Source organism: Haemorhous mexicanus, chromosome 3 (assembly GCF_027477595.1).
Source record: "Haemorhous mexicanus isolate bHaeMex1 chromosome 3, bHaeMex1.pri, whole genome shotgun sequence".
NCBI classification, from domain to species: domain Eukaryota; kingdom Metazoa; phylum Chordata; class Aves; order Passeriformes; family Fringillidae; genus Haemorhous; species Haemorhous mexicanus.
In genome coordinates, this window is record NC_082343.1 from 37,883,086 (window position 1) to 37,902,333 (window position 19,248).

At 35.1% G+C, this 19,248-nt stretch overlaps 1 protein-coding gene across 1 annotated transcript in view; it reads left to right on the forward strand.

Moving 5' to 3' along the window:
- Nucleotides 1-19,248, forward strand: part of BTBD9 (BTB domain containing 9) — a 114,884-nt gene that overhangs the window by 12,879 nt on the left and 82,757 nt on the right. Inside the window, exon 7 of the mRNA XM_059841381.1 lies at nt 3,004-3,123. Coding sequence (XP_059697364.1) covers nt 3,004-3,123 — 120 coding nt within the window. The remainder of the gene's footprint in view (nt 1-3,003; nt 3,124-19,248) is intronic.

A 19,248-nucleotide genomic window follows, 5' to 3' on the forward strand; every position in this document is an offset into this window, starting at 1 on the left:
TTCATTTTGCTTTTATACACCCTGTTCTAGAATAACATGGCTTGGCTAAAAAAGTTTTAGTTAGGGTAAGGTGTTTTGTAAATTTAAATAAATTTTTAAATATGAGTTAGCTACTAATAATTGAAGACCAATTTAATAATTTTAGCTATGTAACTGTTTCAAGGAAGTTCTCCTACTTCAGTTCAACTGAAATTTGTTTCACTTCTATTTCTTTTGTAAAGATCAAAAAGTGGGTCTTAGAAGGTATAAGGAGCTGCTTCATATAATATTATACTAGTTGTGCCAGAAGATCAACCAAATTTAGGAACCGATTTTCAACCAACTTTATAAAATCTGAAACAGTATTAGAGATATATTAGTAATGAGTTCTTTAGCAATTTTTAGAGAACTCATGTAATTAATAAAATGCCCCTCATCTGCAGGGCATAAATTTGCAGCTGGTGAAAATCAAGGAAAAAATGTTCTCCTTGGGACAACTTCTTACAAAGTTATCTGTTGCTTGGTGTCCTGTGTGCTTCATCTGAAATTTGTAGAACAAACTATTATTGCTGGCAGAATATCTGACAAGGTGGATCTCTAGAGGTTTTGTCTTCATGAAATACTGAGGGCTCAGTGGTTTAATATCTAGTTTCTGTGTCTTGCTGATTTTTAGTTGGTTTTTTTTTTTATCATCCTGATTTCTGTGGAAAGTTTGCTGTTGGGCTTTCTTTTGCTTCTCAACAGGTATAGAACTGGAATTAGTACTGTCTGCCCTGTGCAAGGCCAGGAGTTGGACTTTTATCATCCTAGGGGTTCCCTTCTAATTCAGAATATTCTGTGGTTCTCTACTCTATGAATTGTCAAGCTTTTTTCCCTCCAGTAACTCAACTGCCTAAGATAAATGGAAATGGAAGCATTTGGAGTACTTTGTCTATTTGTGGGCTCCTCAGTATAAGATCCTGACTTCCTGGAGTGAGTTCAGGAGGACCCCAAGATGAAGGCTTGAGCATGTGAGACCCTTAAGATGAGCAGGCTTAGAAGGGAGAATTTGTTGCTCTCCTCACCTATTCAGTGGAAGAATATAGAGAATACAGTGCCAGAGTTCTCTTGCAGCTGTGTGCTGAGAGTGCAAGAAACAATGGACATAAGCAAGAGGATAAATTTATATTCAATATTAGGAAAACAGTTTACACTGGAGTAGTTGAACTTGGGAAGAGTTTGGCCAGGGAAGTGTGCAGAAATTTGCCAGCCAAGATCTTAAGGATCTGGGATTGCCCAGACATGTCCATGTCTCTCTGAGATCATCCTTGCTTTTTGTAGAGATCTTTTTCTTTCTACTGTCTTTGTCTAACAATTGCTGGCCACTAAACTGCATCTTTCTCCTGGGATACATAAATAGTGAGATACATGAGAAAGAAGGGTTTTAACACCTGTACAGCATGATTGCTTATTGTTGAACAATTTTTAAGCTACTCTGTTAATTTTAAATGTCTGTGTGAAGCTCTGATCTATTGGCTGTTCTTAACAGAACCAAATGGAAGCTAACAGGTGTTTTATACCTCTAGTTCAGAGGTGTTAACAGCTGAATCTTAGCTGTAAAACTGCTAGGTGGAGGCTATCCAAACTGCCTCTGCAAATAGGATGCTATCCAACCTTAAAAAAAATAAAGGCATACCATTGTGTATGATAGTGGAACTGTATTTTTGAGGTAACATTTCTTTGTTTGGTATCTTCAGAAACCAAAAAGTAGCATATTGGTTACAAATATGTGTTAGCAATGATGCGAATCTCTAAATTCTTAAGGCAGAGAGGACTGACAGAGGTCAGTGACTTTTGTATACAAACTGCTCAAACTCTAAAACTTTGGGGCCTAGTTTGGTCAAGTGCACATATGTTAGTAATAGTAATGTTGCTAAAACACATTGTATTTATGTGGGTTTTGAGTATTTCATATCTGATTGGTGTGAATGTGAAAGCTGGTTGTGCAATTGACATTTAAAGACTCAGCCTTACCTTTCCAAGGTATTAACAACTATCTAACATTTTAAGGATTTTTAAGCAATATTGTCATCTTTTAAGTCATCAAGAAAATTAGAAATACTAACAAAGGCATTATTGTTCAATAGGAAATGCTTGTTTAGAACTCTTTAGGAGCAACTCCTCTGTAGAAATCAGTGTGAAAGGATGTTAAGTGCTGACATGGTGCTGTTGAAATGCCTGTGAATGTTGCAGACTGGTTCCTTGGGAGAAGGAGAATAGTCTGAAACATGTATTCGGTAACTGGCAGTTCCACAAGTGAAATTTCTACTTTATTCTAAGCATTAAACTCGTGGATATAATAGGGAATTAGCTGTAACTTCTATGTTCTAATTTGGGTTGGCTTTCTTTTAACAGCAAACTGTAAGGTAAACATAACTCATAAGCAAGAGGAAGACACAGATTCTGTCAGTGTTTTTTTTATTTTTCATGAGGTAGTTTTGGAGTGTGTAAGGAAGTAATGACATGCTCAGTGATGGATCATAAAGAACTGAAAGGGTCAGAAGTGAAGAGCAACTTCAGTTGTGAAATGGTCATAAAGTGAAAATAGTCATAAAGTAAATTTGTTTTTTTCAAGTGAGGAGTTTAAATTTGCTTTTTTTTTTGATCTAGTAATTGTTTTTCATTTGTTCTTTATTGATTTGGCCGTAGAAGTAGTACCATATCACTGTTGGTGATTTACTTTTATTCTATGGGGAAGGAATACAAATGATAATTTTTATGACAGAGTCAAAAATCTCCATTTCATTTTTTGAGGTGTAGTAGTCTCATCTAATGACTGTAGATTGTGAGTGTATGGATGTTTTAAATCATTCTGAGAATACATCTTAACTGTGAGAGTTCCTTTTCAAAGCTAATTTGTAAGTAGGGATCTGGATAAGAACATTTTTCTTTTCAACACAACTGAAAATCCAGAAGTCAGTATGAAATTTAATACCTAAAATTTCTTGACTTGTATTCTAACCAGTGTTTTTTGACAATCCATAGGTCTTATTCCTACTACATTGAGGTGTCCATGGATGAGTTGGACTGGATTCGGGTTATTGATCACTCTAAATACCTCTGTCGGTCCTGGCAGAACCTGTATTTTCCTGCCCGTGTCTGCAGGTTAGTTCATCAGTGTAATATACTGTGGCTGACATTAAAGAATGTAGGCACCAGAGTAAGTTGCTGGATTTTGCTACTTTATTATGTATTTCTGAAAATGTGTTATATCTCAACTTTAATCAGCTATGCTAAAAAAATAGTTTATCATAGTTTATATAGTTTTATAATAATTTATCTTATTCTTTTCTAATATTAATGTAGTTGATACAGTGCAGGCATCCAGTTTGAAAACTATGTTTTTTCCATATCTATCTCACTCTCCTTTTTTTTTTTTTTTTGAGTCATACCTACCTTTTTTGCAGTTGATGCTGGGTTTTTTTCACTCAGTAGTAAACATAATTCCTTGACTGCCTAAATGTTTATAATGCACTTTCTATACTTACTATAGAACTTGAAAATGTATTTTTATGTGTTATATATTTTGTACTGATGCATTGTTTTAAATAGTTGTGAAGAGGAGAAAGGGGAAAGTTAGGACTGAGGAGCTTTGAGGAATGCCTTCAATGTGCAGTTTTGGGTGCCGCAATATAGAAAGGATATTAAACTACTAGAGAGGGTTCTAAGGAGGGCAGCAAAGGTGGTGAAGGGCTTTAAGGGGAAGCTGCATGAGGAGCAGCTGAGGGCACTTGGTCTGTTCAGCCTGGAGAAGAGGAGAATGAAGGGAGATCCCATTGCAGTTACACCTTCCTTATGAGGGAGGAAGATGATCTCTGTGGTACCCAGTGACAGGACCCAAGAGAATGACTTGGAGTTGTGTCAGGGGAGGGTTAGGTTGGATATTAGATAAAGGTTCTTCACCCAGAGGGTGATTGGGCTCTGGAACAGGCTTCCCAGGGCAGTGGTTACAGCACCAGCCTGACAGAGCTCAAGAAGTGCTTGGACAATGCTCTTGGGCACGAGGTGTCGCTCTTGGGGATGGTGCTATGCAGGGCCAGGACAGGGACTTTGTTGATACTTCTGGGTCTCTTCTACATCAGCATATTCTGAGATTCTGCCATTATGTGAAAATGAATAGATGAGTTTAAGTGTTGTTAAAGTGATGTTTTTTAAACTGTAAATTTTATTTTAACTATAGGTGTTGGGAATTCTGCAAGAGCCTGATAACCACACTGAAGCAGTATTATTCAAAAAGTGAATTGAGCTAATTGATATTAGCAAGGGAAAATACAACTTGTAGATACCAAAGATGCTGTCATCATTTTGGGTCATAGACCCTGAGAGCAAGTGACCTGTATTGTAATAATTATTCTGTAGACATAAACTTTTTAATTGGCACAGCAACTCTTGGAATCTCCATGGAGAGAAGTGCTTTCTTTTTCCCAAAGAAATCCTGTTCTTTTCTATAAATCTGTTTCTCATTATCATACCCACAAAATGGTAGGGAATTTCTTGGAGGTGCAACTTATTTAAAGAGCAAGTGGAAAAGCTAAAGAGAGTAATGTAGCAGCCTAAGTTTATGAGCACTTATTGTTAAGGAGCAGTAACCTTAAGGCAAAATATGAATTCTCAGCTGAGTCACCGTAATAATTAAATATTGCTTAGATAAGATTTTCTGTAATCTTTATTTACTTCAGTGAATTGAAGCCTACATTAGGAGTTCCACATTAAAAGCCTCTTTATTTAATTATATTAATATAAACAGTTAGGTGTTACTTAAAGGTTGAATCTCCTTTGATCAGGAATTTTGATCAAATTCCTTCCAGGAGAGAGGCTGTGAGCAGGGGAGGCTACGTACACATGGATATTAGTATTAGAGACTTAGTTATCTGTCTTTTAATCAACAATCTGTTCAGAAGGAATTAATCAAGGACTACTAAACTTTTCTTTTGTCTCCAATTTCAGTGTTTTGTGATAATGTATTTAAAGTAGTTCTGTTTACTTAAACGAGTTAAATTACTTATTTCCAGTATACTAACATACACAAAACAGAAATCCTAATATATGTAGCATTTTCTTGACACCTAAAAAAGAGGTGTTCTACAGTCTTGTGAGCAGGGATTTAAAATATGAGCTAATATGAGATTGTCAGAATGTATTCCTTTAAAATTTTATATACTGTTTCACAGGCAGATTTTACATGCTTATGAAGAGGCAGGTATGTTTTAAGTGTTTTATATGCTTTATTTTGCTCAATGCTGCTTCTGTTGTATAGTCTTGTTTTAGTGTCTCAAGTCCCAGTGCCAAAATTTTCCTGTTAAATGGATAACAGTACAGAGGAATGGAGGCATCATATTATGTTCTGTCTTGCCATTAGTTTTGGCATTTTACTCTTTTTGTCTTACTAATGCAAATAATTTTTTTGGAAGCAACTGCTTAGCGAACCATGCTGCAATTTTTTTATGTTTTGAATGCATTTTTAGTAGATAATCATGGACTGAATGCCTTACCAGGAAGGTCTTCAATTAGGTGATGGGGTTTTTTTATTTTAAAAAATTATTTTAGCTTTAAGTGCTTTATGAAGTCACTGTGTAAGATGTCATTTTGAGGTGCAACAAAGAATTGAAGAGTAGAATTATTGGCTGGGTTTTTTTTATTTGCATGCCTTTTGCCAAAGTGAGGGAGTAGAACATGTACAGTTGTCTGACACACGAGCAATTCTTCATAATTATAAACAGGATATGAGCCCTGCAACATTGGGCAGGATTAGTTGCCTTTTTGAGTTACCTTTCACATAAATATTAGTTGCAAAAGCTGAGAGCTGTCAATATCTGAACTGCTATGTTCATTTAAGTTTTAAGAAGCTACTCGAACATTTCCATGGGCATAAAAATTGATGGGGTGTGTCTTTTCTTTCCATGTATACAGGTTGGGATATTTGTTTGTCTTTTTGAAAACCTGTGACTTTCCTCTTAAGCAAATCTATCCATATTCAATTCTACAATCAATGCTTTTTTTCGCACAAGCTGGATGAAAAAATGCAACCTTCTGGCCATTACTTGTTAACTAAAATAAATAATTTATACAACAGTGAATTAAGACCAATTCAGCCTCATTAATGAATCATTTGTCATGTGTGTCATAGTCCTTATCATGATTTGATTTTTTTGATATGTGGACTGTTATGGAATATTTACAGTAGTGTTGGAGTTAGGGGCATTGTTGTACTTCCCATGAAAGATAATTTGTCTTTGGCAAAGTGCATATCAAACCATCCAAACTGATTAGGCAAAGTCAAGTAATGTGATAAGACTGTTTATACTCTTTGTTTCTTCCTGTTGCTTACATGCTCCCGTCTGTCTTAATGTGTTCAAAGTAACTTTTGCCAGCCGTAACCTCTGTCAGATTAATAGGTGAAAAAAAGTGCAAGAGCAATAACCAAAGACTGAAATTCTAGAATAAAAAATGAGGAGATTGTTTGTGCTGTCTCACACACATCGGGTCATTTGTATTATTTGTAGGATGTAATTCCTGATTTAGATAAACAAGCTAATTTGTACAAAGATTACTTGGTCAGTGTCAAAGCTTAGTATAGCAAGTAAGAGAGTGTTGCTGTATTTAGAGGGGTTTTAGTAAAAGGAAAATACTGAGTAAAACATGCGGGTTTTATTGATGGAATTGTTTTAGACTTTCAATTTTTACTTTAAATACTTTAGAATACATTATTCTACCATCTTTGAAAACTGAACAATCATATACTATGCAGAAAAAGCAAGTAAGAGAGTGGGATTATAGGGTAGTTCCCCTTCCCTCCCCCCCCCCTTTTTTTTTTTCAATACAGTAGTACATTTTTAAAGAATTTCTTTTGGTCCTGTTTTCTTTGTTTACACTTTCATATCAACTTTCATGTAAAGCTGAAAACTCTTTAGAGGGAAGACAGGACACAGAAAATGTTCCTGTGGAAGTTAGGAACAAGTGTCAGGTTCATAGTTATTCCATGTTCCTTTTGTGGCAATGAATGTTAAAACTGCTAAAGGTCTGTGAGCAGGTAATGCTGTTTTCTGTCTTACACTTCCCACTTTTTTCATCCATTCATTGTTGTTTTATGACTTCATCTTTTTACTTCATCTTCGACCACAATATTTGAAGAACTGCATTGAAAGAATTACAAGAAAATGAAAAAATTTGAAGTTTCATAATAAGGCAGATGTGGCCACAAGGTGTCACTACAATAAAAGTTTAAAAGACTTAATTTCTTTCTGTTTACACTACTTTGATGAAACTGTTCTTCCTACTGTGTGCTTTTTTTGTGTATTAAACTTCCCAGATTTTCAAAATCATTCTGGTTTGCTCTTTATGCTATAGAGGGAGCAAGTACAGAGTTAGTAGATAGAATCAAAAGGAAACCTTAAATTCATTTTCCATCTTTAGTTTGACATTAGATGATTCTGTATTTTGATTGGGGAAGTATTTTCCTGACTAGGCTGATTTATAGTCTGAAATCAATGCTATTTTGTCAGTAATAACAACATTCAAAAAATATATTGCAGTGGTAAAGAGATCAGTTTTTGTCTCTGTTTGCTATTACTGTCTTGGCCCTTTCTGTGATGATAATAATATGATTTATCAAAAGGAAATATTAATTATTTCTGCATGAACAATTGGTCCGAAAGTATGTTTCTATTAGGAGAACTGGTAGATGCCTGTAGAAGCATGCTGTAAATGTGGGAAATTATTTAAGTATATTGTTTTTCCTGTTTTTTAAATTTGCTTTAAGCTGAAAAATCTTGAGGTTTTCTATTACTAGTGTGTTGAATTAATAGTGATACAGGGGCTCCGAGTTTCTCTTAAAGCACCTGGCTGCTATAGAAAGGGTGCCATTAGAATTATTTTTACTTTAGAAGGTGTATTTGTATTTTAGATGTATTTATCGGTGCAGAAAAAAAATTACTTGCCTTTCCTTTTCTTAAGCATTGATGATACTGGGTGGATTTTTTGTTTAGTGCTTCAGCAGTTTTTGCTACTAATGATTACACTATTTCTAATCCTCTGCCTGAATGAAGACAAATTAAATTGTAGACTGTGTCTTCTGAACATGGGAAGAAATACAAGAAGAGTAAATTTTTCAGTACTAGGGTAGTTCTAAACTCAGACACATTAGTAGTTGTGCACAATTATTTTGCATGTAATGATATGCAAGGAGATGTGATTTTTAGGCATAGGCTAGACAAATCATTTTTCTTTGGTTCTGGTCTTAATCAGGCAACCTCAGATAATGTGGTAACTTCTCCTGGTGGTGCTGCAGTAGTTTTATTTTTCTTTGTCTTTTGGGGAGTCATTGAAATTAGCTACTGATTAAGCAGCAATGTCTCATTTTCAGCCTTCCCAGTAGGTCTCTGACAATGTTATCTGTTATGGATAGCCATTTTTGCAGTTTTCCTGAGCTTGGTGGAATCTTAGTGGATAGTAACTTGCCAAAAGACATTCCAAGTACGGTTTGATTTAAGAAGATGTTGAAACAAGTGAGGAGTCAGCTCTTGAGGAATGTGCAGTTGAAGTTTTGTCCAACATACTTGAAATAAACTGAGGGGAAAGCAGTGTCTGCAGATTTAATTTAGCACTGGGAGTGTTTTTTATGTGTTGTTTCCCAGCAGGCAGTGTTGGTGTTCAGAAAAAGCATGGAGACATACAAAAGAAGCTTTTGAAAATTGTTTTAACTTAAAATGAAGCCCTACTGCATTACTGACCTAACTAGAAAACATAGACTAAGAGTTGCTGGCAAGAGCTTGGTAAGGCCTTCTGTCAGTCTGAAAAGTATGTGAAAGTTTTTTAACCAGTAAGTTCCTAGTATCCTTATAAAAGGACTTCTTGCAATGGAATGCTTAAAGCTGGGTAACTGAAACCATCTTTACCTTAGTTACTGCATCTGAGAACTACAAATAGTTGCACAGCAACATGTTGAGTAATTATTTTATTTGTACTTTTCTTTGGGAAGCCTTGACTTTTGTGTAAATATTTTATTTGCAACTGTGCAGATATGCTGGTGTTTGTGAGTTTGTGAAGAAATCCCAACCTTGCTGCATAATTCAAATTAGCTTTTCTTTATTTCTAGGTACTGAAATTTTAAAATCTTTTCCTAAATCTAATACTGTAAGTGATACAGCAATAATGTAATTTCCAGAAATAAGTAAAAATTATCTTGATTTGTGTTACAGAAGCATGGTAATAAATAGTAAAAGCAACTTTGAAATGTGGCTTCAAACCTTTGAGGCTTTTCACTGACATTATTTTCAAAAATCAATTTTCATTGCAGGCAGTTTTCTTTTTAGTTTTGGGGCTGGGGAGTAGAGGTCATTGTTCTTTCTTGTGAGATCATATTTAGGAGTCTTTATTGGCATGTTTCCAATATTTTGCCTTTTAACAGTGAAATAGGAGGAAATGGTTTCCTGTAGTCTCAATGTTAGTGAATAGCTGCTGCTTGTTTTTCTGTCTATTAGCATTTAAACATCCTTTTTTTCTCTTCCAGTAGGTTTTCATTCTGATGTTTTTTCTGTTCCTAAGAAAAGGTGATAATCTGAGATTTTTCAAACTGTGTAGTCATCTACACAGGATCAAGAAAGCTATTGCCTCATCTGGGTTGGAGTGTTTATTGATTTAAAAGATCTTTTTCTTCATTTCAGGTTATGTATACTTTTGATCTTAAGCTTACATTTCTAAATTCAGTTTCAGATGTGCTCCTAGTGATACAAAAGCTCATTTCTCTATAGGAATAATCAATAATATTTTTCATCAAGAACTTTATCAAAGCAGATTTTTTCTTCTCAGATTCCTTCTCCATCTGTCATAGCAATTTCAATTATTTTAACCTAAAGAGCCCAACTCAGCTTTGAGGAAAAGTAAAAAAGCTAGTGTGTATTTAAGCTGATGATGACAACCTGCCAGACAACTTATCAGCTGAAAATTAGTATTTGTCTGAAAATGTGTCTGTAGAGGGTCAATATACCTTGTATAGAAATAGCTGAGAAATAGGGAGAACCTGCCAATCCAGTTTGTTGGACATGAATTATAAAAAAAAATGTGTAATATATTATTTTCTTTTTGCTTTATGGTTTGGAAGAAACAATTAACTTTTTAAGAGACCTAGATTACGTATTTGACATACTTGACATAATAATAAGTAGGTTTTTTGTAGTATGGTTAGAATTTCTTTAGTCTGAATTTTGAGGTATTCATTTTGAGTTTCTTAAACTCTAAATTGTCTTGAGCTCTGTTTTCAATGTTTCACCTCCATAAATGAGATCTGATGTGAGTGAAAATTATCAGTAATTGTTCAGCTTGACAGTGATGCATAAAGATACACCTAAATGCTGAATTATCAAATTGTTGATGATAATTCTACAGCAAGCTGTATTTTAAAGTTAATGTTGCAGAAGATGAGTGTGTTTAAAAGGCATCTTGAGCACGTCTTTTCTTTAAACTCTCTTCTGTGTTTTCTGTTGCACTCCAAGAGATGGAATTAACTGTAGAAAGTTGCCATACATGTTCACAAAGACAGGCTTTTCCAAGAGGAAATCATGTTTTGACAAATTTGTAAGAATTCTGGTTTATTTTAAGTTGTTCATCCATGATGGCCATCTGTTGAAGTTGTTTGATGCCACTGTGTAAAGGTTTTTTCTTTTTCCCAGTTCTTAGCAGATAAGGGGCACGGTTTGCCCGTGTTTATCTGAAACACTGTACCACACTTAAAACTGCACATTTTGAATATTCAGATTGTTTGCATGAACCAAGTAATGCTCTTCTGTGGATTTACTTCTCAGTGTCTAAGTTTATAAAGTCACCTGTCTGCCAATATTAGGCCAATCTTAACTGTGGAATAATATGGATGATAAAAGTTTTACAGTAAAGCAAATTTGTCTGTGATTAAACTTGATTCTTTGTTCACAAACCTCAAGTTATCTTCTGTGCAGCAGAAAGGTAAGAGTATGAGTAGAAAAGCCCTAAAGTGAACTACTCTTCAGTGTCCTTTTTCTTTGCAAAAGAAGCTCATACAACTTGTATTGAAGTTAAGATTCTTGGGCTTGGTATGTATTTGCTCTTTCTCATCTCAGTTTCTCTTAGGACAATGGGGCTGATGGTTCCATTTGATGCAGCTTTAAATAGTTTTTAAAAGGAATATTCACTCTTTAATGTGAAAGAAGATAGGATACAAACAGTTGAAACTGAAAAATCAAACTGAACAAATTATGTGCTATAGAGAATGAAAGTTGTAGAAAATAAGACATGAACATGTGTCTCCTCAACTGACAAGTGAGTGAAAGAAAGAAAAAAATGGAAGAGAGATATGTTACTCGGAAGAAATACAATGTTTGGGAAAAGCTCTGCAAGTGAAAAATATTTTAATAAGAGGGGTTTTTTTTTATGGTAGGGTTAATGGTAGGAAAACCACATGGGATTTATGATTTTTAGGCTGCTACTGTACTGGAAGCAGTTATTATTTGTAATGTCTTCTGAAAGAAAAAATAGTTTTTCTAAAACACCAGATTCTTCATTTGGGTTTTGATTTTTACCACAAAGTGACTTTAACAGCTTTATACTTTCAAGCTTGTTTTTAATTTGTAAGATCGGGTCAAATTTTTCTATACTTCACTGCAGATGTAATAAAGATCTTGGAAATTTTAGATACTGCAAGTAACATCTTTAGTGATCAATAAAGTAGTAGTTTCATTACTTCATACCACTATCTTTCTCGTTTGTATTGGAGAATAACAGCTGTGATGGAAGGTGTATTAAGTATTGATCTCTAAATCTGTGTTCTGTTCAATTAAATTACCCTGTCTCTGTTAATGGCAAATTGCAAAGTTAGCTAATGAAGCTGCATTTTCATTAACAGTGCAAGTGCCCTGTTGAGTTGGGTCAGTGGGCACCTCACCGTGTGTCCAGTCTCTGACCTCGAGGGGAGGTGCTGGTCAGGGAGAGGCTGTGAGCACAGACTCCTGTGTGTTCCATCCTGGTACTCCTCTGATCCTGCTAATACATATTCACAGATAGCTTGGCCATTCATTTATCTACGTCCCTCTCTGACTGGGGTGCTATCAACTGCTTGCAGGTTGTAGTGGCAGTGCTTTCCAAAAGCTCATTAACCACTGCATAAAAAAAGTAGTTTTGTCTATTTAGGCAATCCTTTTGCTACTTTGTTCTTCTAATTCCAGTATTGTGGGATCTGGTGAATGAAAACCTTGCATTCACTTGTTTGACTCTTACTAAGCCTTTGTGAATATCAAGAGTAGACTGTTCAACCACTACTCTTTGGTTCCATCTATTCAGTTGCTTTTATGATTTTCAGTGGTGTTGGCTGTACCTTCTGTGACTCTGGTATGTACTCCTTGAGGTGTGGAGACCACAACTGTATGTGAGCATTTGAGATTTGGGTGCAGCAACCTATAGCAGAGTGACAGAACAGCACTGTTTTGTTCTCAGCACCCTTCCCAGAGATGTGCAGTATTTCAGTGCCCCCACCCTGCTATTTGACTACCCAAAAAAGTTTACTTTCATCTGCAGACTTGGTGGCTGCACTAACAAGAACTTAGGCTTATTAGCTCCCAGGCTACTTAAAAACATGATTAAAGATTTCGCTACTTCTGTTCTTGATATTTGACCATACTTTGCAGATGAAAACCTTTTTGGCTTTCACAAAGTAAGTTACTATATGAGCCACATGAGAATTCCCGTTTGGTTCCATTTTTAAAAGTAAGATTTGGTAGTATTTCTTTGAATTTGATGTGCTGTATGCAAAGATTAATTCCCTCATATACTTTAGAAGATAAAATCAAATGGAGGGAGATGGGATTTTCTGCTTGGTTGGTTTGGTTTCTTTTTTGGGGTTTATTTTCACCAAAATTTTTTCCTCTAAGCTTATCCAGGGAATTTTTTAAAGTTATACAAAATCTGTTTTGGGGGAGAGGATAAAAATCCATTATTTTTTTTTTAAGTTGATGACTAGAACTATAGTTTTAAAAATTAGTGAGACATTCTGAAGTTAAAATAATTGTTTACTTTCACGTCATCCTAAGAAGACTTGAAAGGGGAACTTTTTCAGTTGTTTTGCATTTGACCTTAAAGTTGATTCTTCAGATGTATAAGATTTTTAGCGGAGTATTTGACACTAATTTTCCATGTGATCCAAGATTACATACTCATTTTCCCATTAACTGATCAGGCACCTCTGCTCATTTTATACCACCAAAATTTGGATAATAGAGTTTGAAAATAACTTCAGTTAAGAAAGCAATAGCTGAAAAGAGTAATGCCTCACTATTTCTGTAACAAGCTTTTTAGACTAGAAATTATGGGTTTAAGTGTCACATACTTGGTTATGTGAAAAATTTAAGAGTAAATTACGAATAGGTAGTATTGAGGCATACAATCAATCCTAATTGTGCCTTAGGCTGTTCTCGTATAGCAGTTCCCTCAGTGCATAGTACTAAGTTTTTAATCTGTTAGATTTTCTTCTAATTTCTATTGAGTTTGGCTTTTTCGAATTATTATTATTTTTATTCTAGTATTGGTAGCCAGAAAATTAATTTTTTTTTCAGTTTTGCTAATGATGTTAATGTTTTATTTGGGGTTATTTTTCTTCGGTTTTTTTTTTTTTTTTGGAAGAGAATTCTTGATTTCTACTTAATAGCTAGGAAAACTAAATCTGTGTGAAACACTATATATGTATGCATAGACACTCTTCCCATTCAGATACTATTTAATCTTGTCTTTTTTAAGGGAATGATTTAATGTATATTTAGATGAAAACTGATTTTAAAACTTTGATAGATCAAAATAGGGTGAAGGGCTAGAAGACATTATTGCTGATGATTCCAGCTTGTAGTAAATTATAAAGCATATGTAACAGCTGTAAAGAGAGATTACTTCCTGTGTCGTATTTCATCTTACCTTCATAGGTAAGTCTGTAAATGAAAGGGAAACAAATTGTTTTAATATAGCAAATCTATATTCTTTCTTTGGAGTGAAAATGAATGAAATTGAAATAGTTCACTCTTGGGTGAAACTAGAGACTATAAATGTCTTTTATTCTCTTGGTGTGGATTGACACAATGCAGATTAGTAGTAAGAGAATGTTCCTCATATCATCAGCAGTTGTCAGACATGTTCACGAGTATTGAAATATAGTAAAGTAAAGGGGGTTCACTGTACTCACAGGTAATTTACACAGAAGAATGTGTAATCCATCTTTTTAACAGAAGCTACTGTTCACTGCTAGAAAATTTATTTTTTCAGACTCCCTAATCCTTTTTTACTCTTTGTATTATGGAAACTTTGTAGTTACCTATGCTGTGTCTGCACCATCTATGCATCACCTGGTTTCTAGGTAGATAACTCAAGGCTCTTTACCATCCTCTGGCATTTGGGCATGTGTTGGCACCACCACATCTGGCACCTAAGTGGTTTCCCCCATAGGTATCTGGAAGTAAATATAATCATGCTTGAGGTCAGCAGCATATTTAGAATACTTTCTTTCTGCATCATTTTAACAAAATTTTTGGGCTTCTTGAATTAAGGAACAGTTTCTAAGTTGGAATTCTCGAAAGGTGCATATTGGATACAATATTAGTTTGTGTCTGAAAGTAATTTAAAAAGGCGTTTAGCAACTGGGGAGTTAACTGAACATTTTATTCTGTCCTCTAAGCTCATTTAGTACAGATTTCTTTCAAAGGTTATTGCTGAAAAATCCTCCAAATCATAGGCTAAGGGAAATTGTATAAAGCAATGCATGGAATGTAAACTGTCTGCCCAGGCTGTCCCATTTCCTGTATTAACTTTGGCAAATATAGGAACTCGGTTAAAAGTATGATGTGTGTTTTGGATGATTCTATGATATATTTTTTATGGATGGTGCGGCATGGAAGAGGAAGTAGAACAGCAGAGTCATTTAGGTTGAAAAAGACCTCTTAGATGGAGTCAACCATTAATCCGGCACTGCCAAGTCCACCACGCAAGTGCCACATCCACACGTGTCTTTTAAGTAAGTTCAGGGATAACTCACCTACTTTGCTGCACAGCGCATGTGAAGTACTGTTCTAGAACTGTTCTTGAGCAACCTCTTGTTTTTGGAGGACTAAATTTATAATTTTTTTTAATTAACTGGTTTCCGGATAGATCTTCTCTATCTACTCCGTTTGAACTTAGTTGATACTTTTTCTCATATTGTGAATGACCAGTGTTAGAGCTGTTCAAAACCAAACTATGAAACTGATTTACTAGCTACATTTGAAAAAAAATTGTGGGGGGAAAGATATATCTAGGCACTGAAGAACATCTATTATCCCATTTTATGTTAAGGTAAGCTCAGTGGTACATTATTTAAAATTGCCATTTTGGTGAAATTCAGATTCTAATCTTCATTATGTAGCTTTATGGCTTACATTGTATGTACCTGCTGTGATGCAGTTTTAAAAGTTAAATATATTTGTTCTCTAATCCTTTACCTAAAATGGAAATGTTTCAGTATGAGAACGTTGTAGTCATTATTAATTTCTTAAGTGCACATGGGAGGAATGGCTATTGATCTAACAGATTTAATAGTTCATGTTCAAAATCTATGGAATAGAAGTAATATTTTGCATCTGAGTAACTGCCGAGTGTAATCCTTCAGGCAGAATTCTGAAAGCAGCTGTAAAACTGGAAAATTACCTTCTTTTCTTTTTCAGGCATAACTGCACATGAATATCTTTGTTCATTTTAGCTTCTAGTGAATTATGTCTGCATAAGGAGCTAAAATATGTATTATTTCACTCAGGTAAGAATTTGGTTTAGCTATTAAAATTAGAAACTGTGTGCAGTTACCATGGAAATTACTTGAAGTAGTTGTAGTACTTTAAAGAAAACAGAGGTCACCAGTGGAGTCACAAACAATGAATGGAGAGTGCTTTTGTATGAGGTGCATAGGATCACACTGATAGAAAGGGACTGAGCTTTTTACTGATCTCTGCAGTTTTTTTCCTATTTCTAGTGGTTTTTTAAAGGAGAGAAGAGTTGCTTCTGGGTTCCTCTGAACATCTTTTGGTTTGCTTCCTTTCACAGTTTGCTCCTTCTCCTTCTGACTTCTGGCTTTCAGAATCCATCATTGTTGCTTCGGACATTGGATAGAAGAAATGTCTTCACAGTACTATGGAACTTTCCTACCCACCTAGTCTTTTAAGGAGAATTTTTATGTTGACCTCGTAGTTAATCTTGATTTATGGGTCAGGAAAACCATGTACTCATATGTCAGTTCTTAGTTATCTATAAGCTCTAGCCCAGTTAATACAATAGTTTAATGAAAATTGGCTAAAATACTCTTACACTGAGTGAGCAAAAGTTTCACTAAGATAGAATGGACTAATGTGTCTCATCTTAATGTTGCACAACCTGGAAGAGAAGATAGATAGATATATATATATATATATATATATATATATATATATATATATATATATATATATATATATTAGCATCACTCATGGGGAAGAGTTAGATTTTTTTGTGGTTTGTTTTCTTGTGCAGGATGTTTTAGGTGTTCATACGTGGTGCTTTAGAGTAAACTTATTCCATAATATTACAGGCAAATATTTTCAACATTCCACTTCATCGTAATTAGAGCTGGAAGATAAAATGGGTATAAAATCAAGTAGTAAATACCTATATGAAGAACAAAAATGGAGAATTCTTATCCAGGTATTCTGAATTACACCTGTGTTTTTCACAAGGCTTGGAAATACAGGGGATACGTGGTCTTAAAAATCAAGTTAAAAAATTTATTCTTTGTAGAATTATGGCCACACTTCAGTGTTAGTGGAATTGTTATTAATACTTACTGTAACATTAGAGCTTTAATGAAGAATAATTTATTCCAGGGTCACTGTAGTAATTTTGTAGCCTTTTTTATAGAATACAGGTTCTGACAATTTCCAAAAGAACAAAGGGAACAAGTCCTTGTTCTCTGGGATGCTAGAAGATGCATTTCTTTTTTACTCTGCTTTCCTCTTTACACCACTTTCTGTTGAGCAAGTTAAATGCAGCAGTTCACTTGCACATTAACAATGTCTTGATGCTCACATTCTTCGTCTATTGTTTTGGAGATCCTTGTAGTTAAAAAAACTGTTAATTCCTTATTTAATCCATTAAATTATTTTCCAGGCAAGGGCTAAATTATAAGTGGTTTATTCTAGTTGAAAGAACCAGGTGTTAAAACAGCTCGTTTCTTGGCCTATTGACTAACACACAGCTGCCATATGCTGTGCTGTCACTGCTTCATCTTCCTTCAGAAGGCTTTGTTGGAATGGTTCCTGCTGGTCTGCCTCTGCCCTGAGCTCAAGGTTAGCACTGAGGCAGGGTTTTTGATGCTGTCTTCACTTTTCTCTTGAAGAGGAAAACATCTAGGTGCTCTGCTTTAATCTCATATACTTAAACTGGAAGGTGGGACTCCAGAGTGTGTGGGAAACTCTGCCAGCCTCTTACAGAAAGAAAAACAATTAGCTAAATAAGATGTAGACAGGAGATCCAAGAATCAAGCTTGAAACTTCCTTTACTTTATTCCCTCACTCTTCAGTGGTAGGAGATAAAAAAGCCATCAGATTTTTTGCATCATTAGGTATCTTCCACTGGCTATGGATGCTTGAGAGCAGGATGGTATCTAGTCTGTGAGTGAAGAATAGTTCATAATGCACAGTAATTAAGTAGGACAACACACTCTTGGATTAAACATGAATATGCTGTCCACCCATAGCACAGTGCCCTAGTGACTCTCTGCAGGCCAGTCATCAGCAAAGTGGAAAAATGCTGATCTTATCAGTCCCTGAATTAGGCTGAGCCTTTGTTTTGTTGAGCTGCTCTTTTCCTTTTCTCTGCTGTTTCTGGTAGGGTTTCTATATATTCTTATATCAGTTTTTTTTTCTTTTGCATTTTTGATGCTCTTAATTCTCAGCTTTAAACTATCTGGCACTACCTCAGCAATCTCACATTTGTGCCTTTTTTTTGTGTTTCATTTACCCGTCATGGCTTAATTCCATAAACATGTTCTGTAGACAGATGTGGTAAAGGCAAATGGAGCTCATCATTAATTTCTCTCAGTAAAACTGAGACCTGGGTGATACTGCAAGAAGAAGGGAAGGAAGAGTAAGGAGTAAAAGTTTCATACTTGATGTAGGGAAGGCCTTAATTCCTCACTGGAATCAACTGATTTTATTCTGACAGCATCTTTCTGTTCTGAACTGGGAAGATACTTCAAAAAATTTTGACTGCTAAGTGCATGCTATGGACAACCATGATAGAACAGCTTGTAAATACTATGTTAATTTAAGGTAAAATGGATCAAGTGGTTTCAACAGAATTAGAAGGGATGTTTTGTTGATTTGAAAATGATGGGATAGTTATGCTAGATGAGATTTGGAACTGTTTTGGTAAATTAAATGGCATAGATACGGCAGGCAGTCAAGATAATTTGTAAAGCTTCTTTGTGCATATTTGGATAATATAATTGGATTAATACATAAATACAGGATAATAAAGTACTTCCCAATGTCACTGATTTATTCTCAGGAGTTTCTATCAGAAAATCAGCCTGATAATCACTGTATTTAAAGGGAAAAATGCTGCACTGTTTTTTTTTCTTGATCCAAACTTTGTTGCTCTTAAAAAAAAAAACAATCAACTGTTTCATCCTATTTGAAGGCAGCTGGCGTTCTCCAGCTTTAAGTGTACAGTATAAGCCTGATAGGGAGATTACATAAACTCCTAAGAACTGTGTAGTTTGTGAGTCTTAGAAGAGCCTGGGCAGAAAACAAGAATGGGAGGATAAGCTTTTAAAGTAAAGGAAGCCTTTTAAACTGAGGCTATGAGGCAAAGGGCAATGTAAGCTATATGTGGAAGGTACGATTAGGAGCAATGTCATGTGCAAATCACAGAAGTATGGCCATGAAAGGCAAGCCTGGAGAATGCTGAACAAACTTATGGAATTTATCATTCAGCCTAGAAAGTATATTTGTTTCCACTAACTATTGTTTTAAACCTTTGAAACTGCTTCAAATAGTCTGTAGCAATATAAAAATTAATGGACTAAATATTCTTTAGTCATTTAGTGTCCTTTTAAATTTTGGCCATGTTCATCCTAGAGAACTCCATTCAGCTTTCAGAATGTATTGACTGTCCTCATTGCCCTTGGGTGGAATAGCTTCTGGCCCATGTGGACCCTCACTGAAG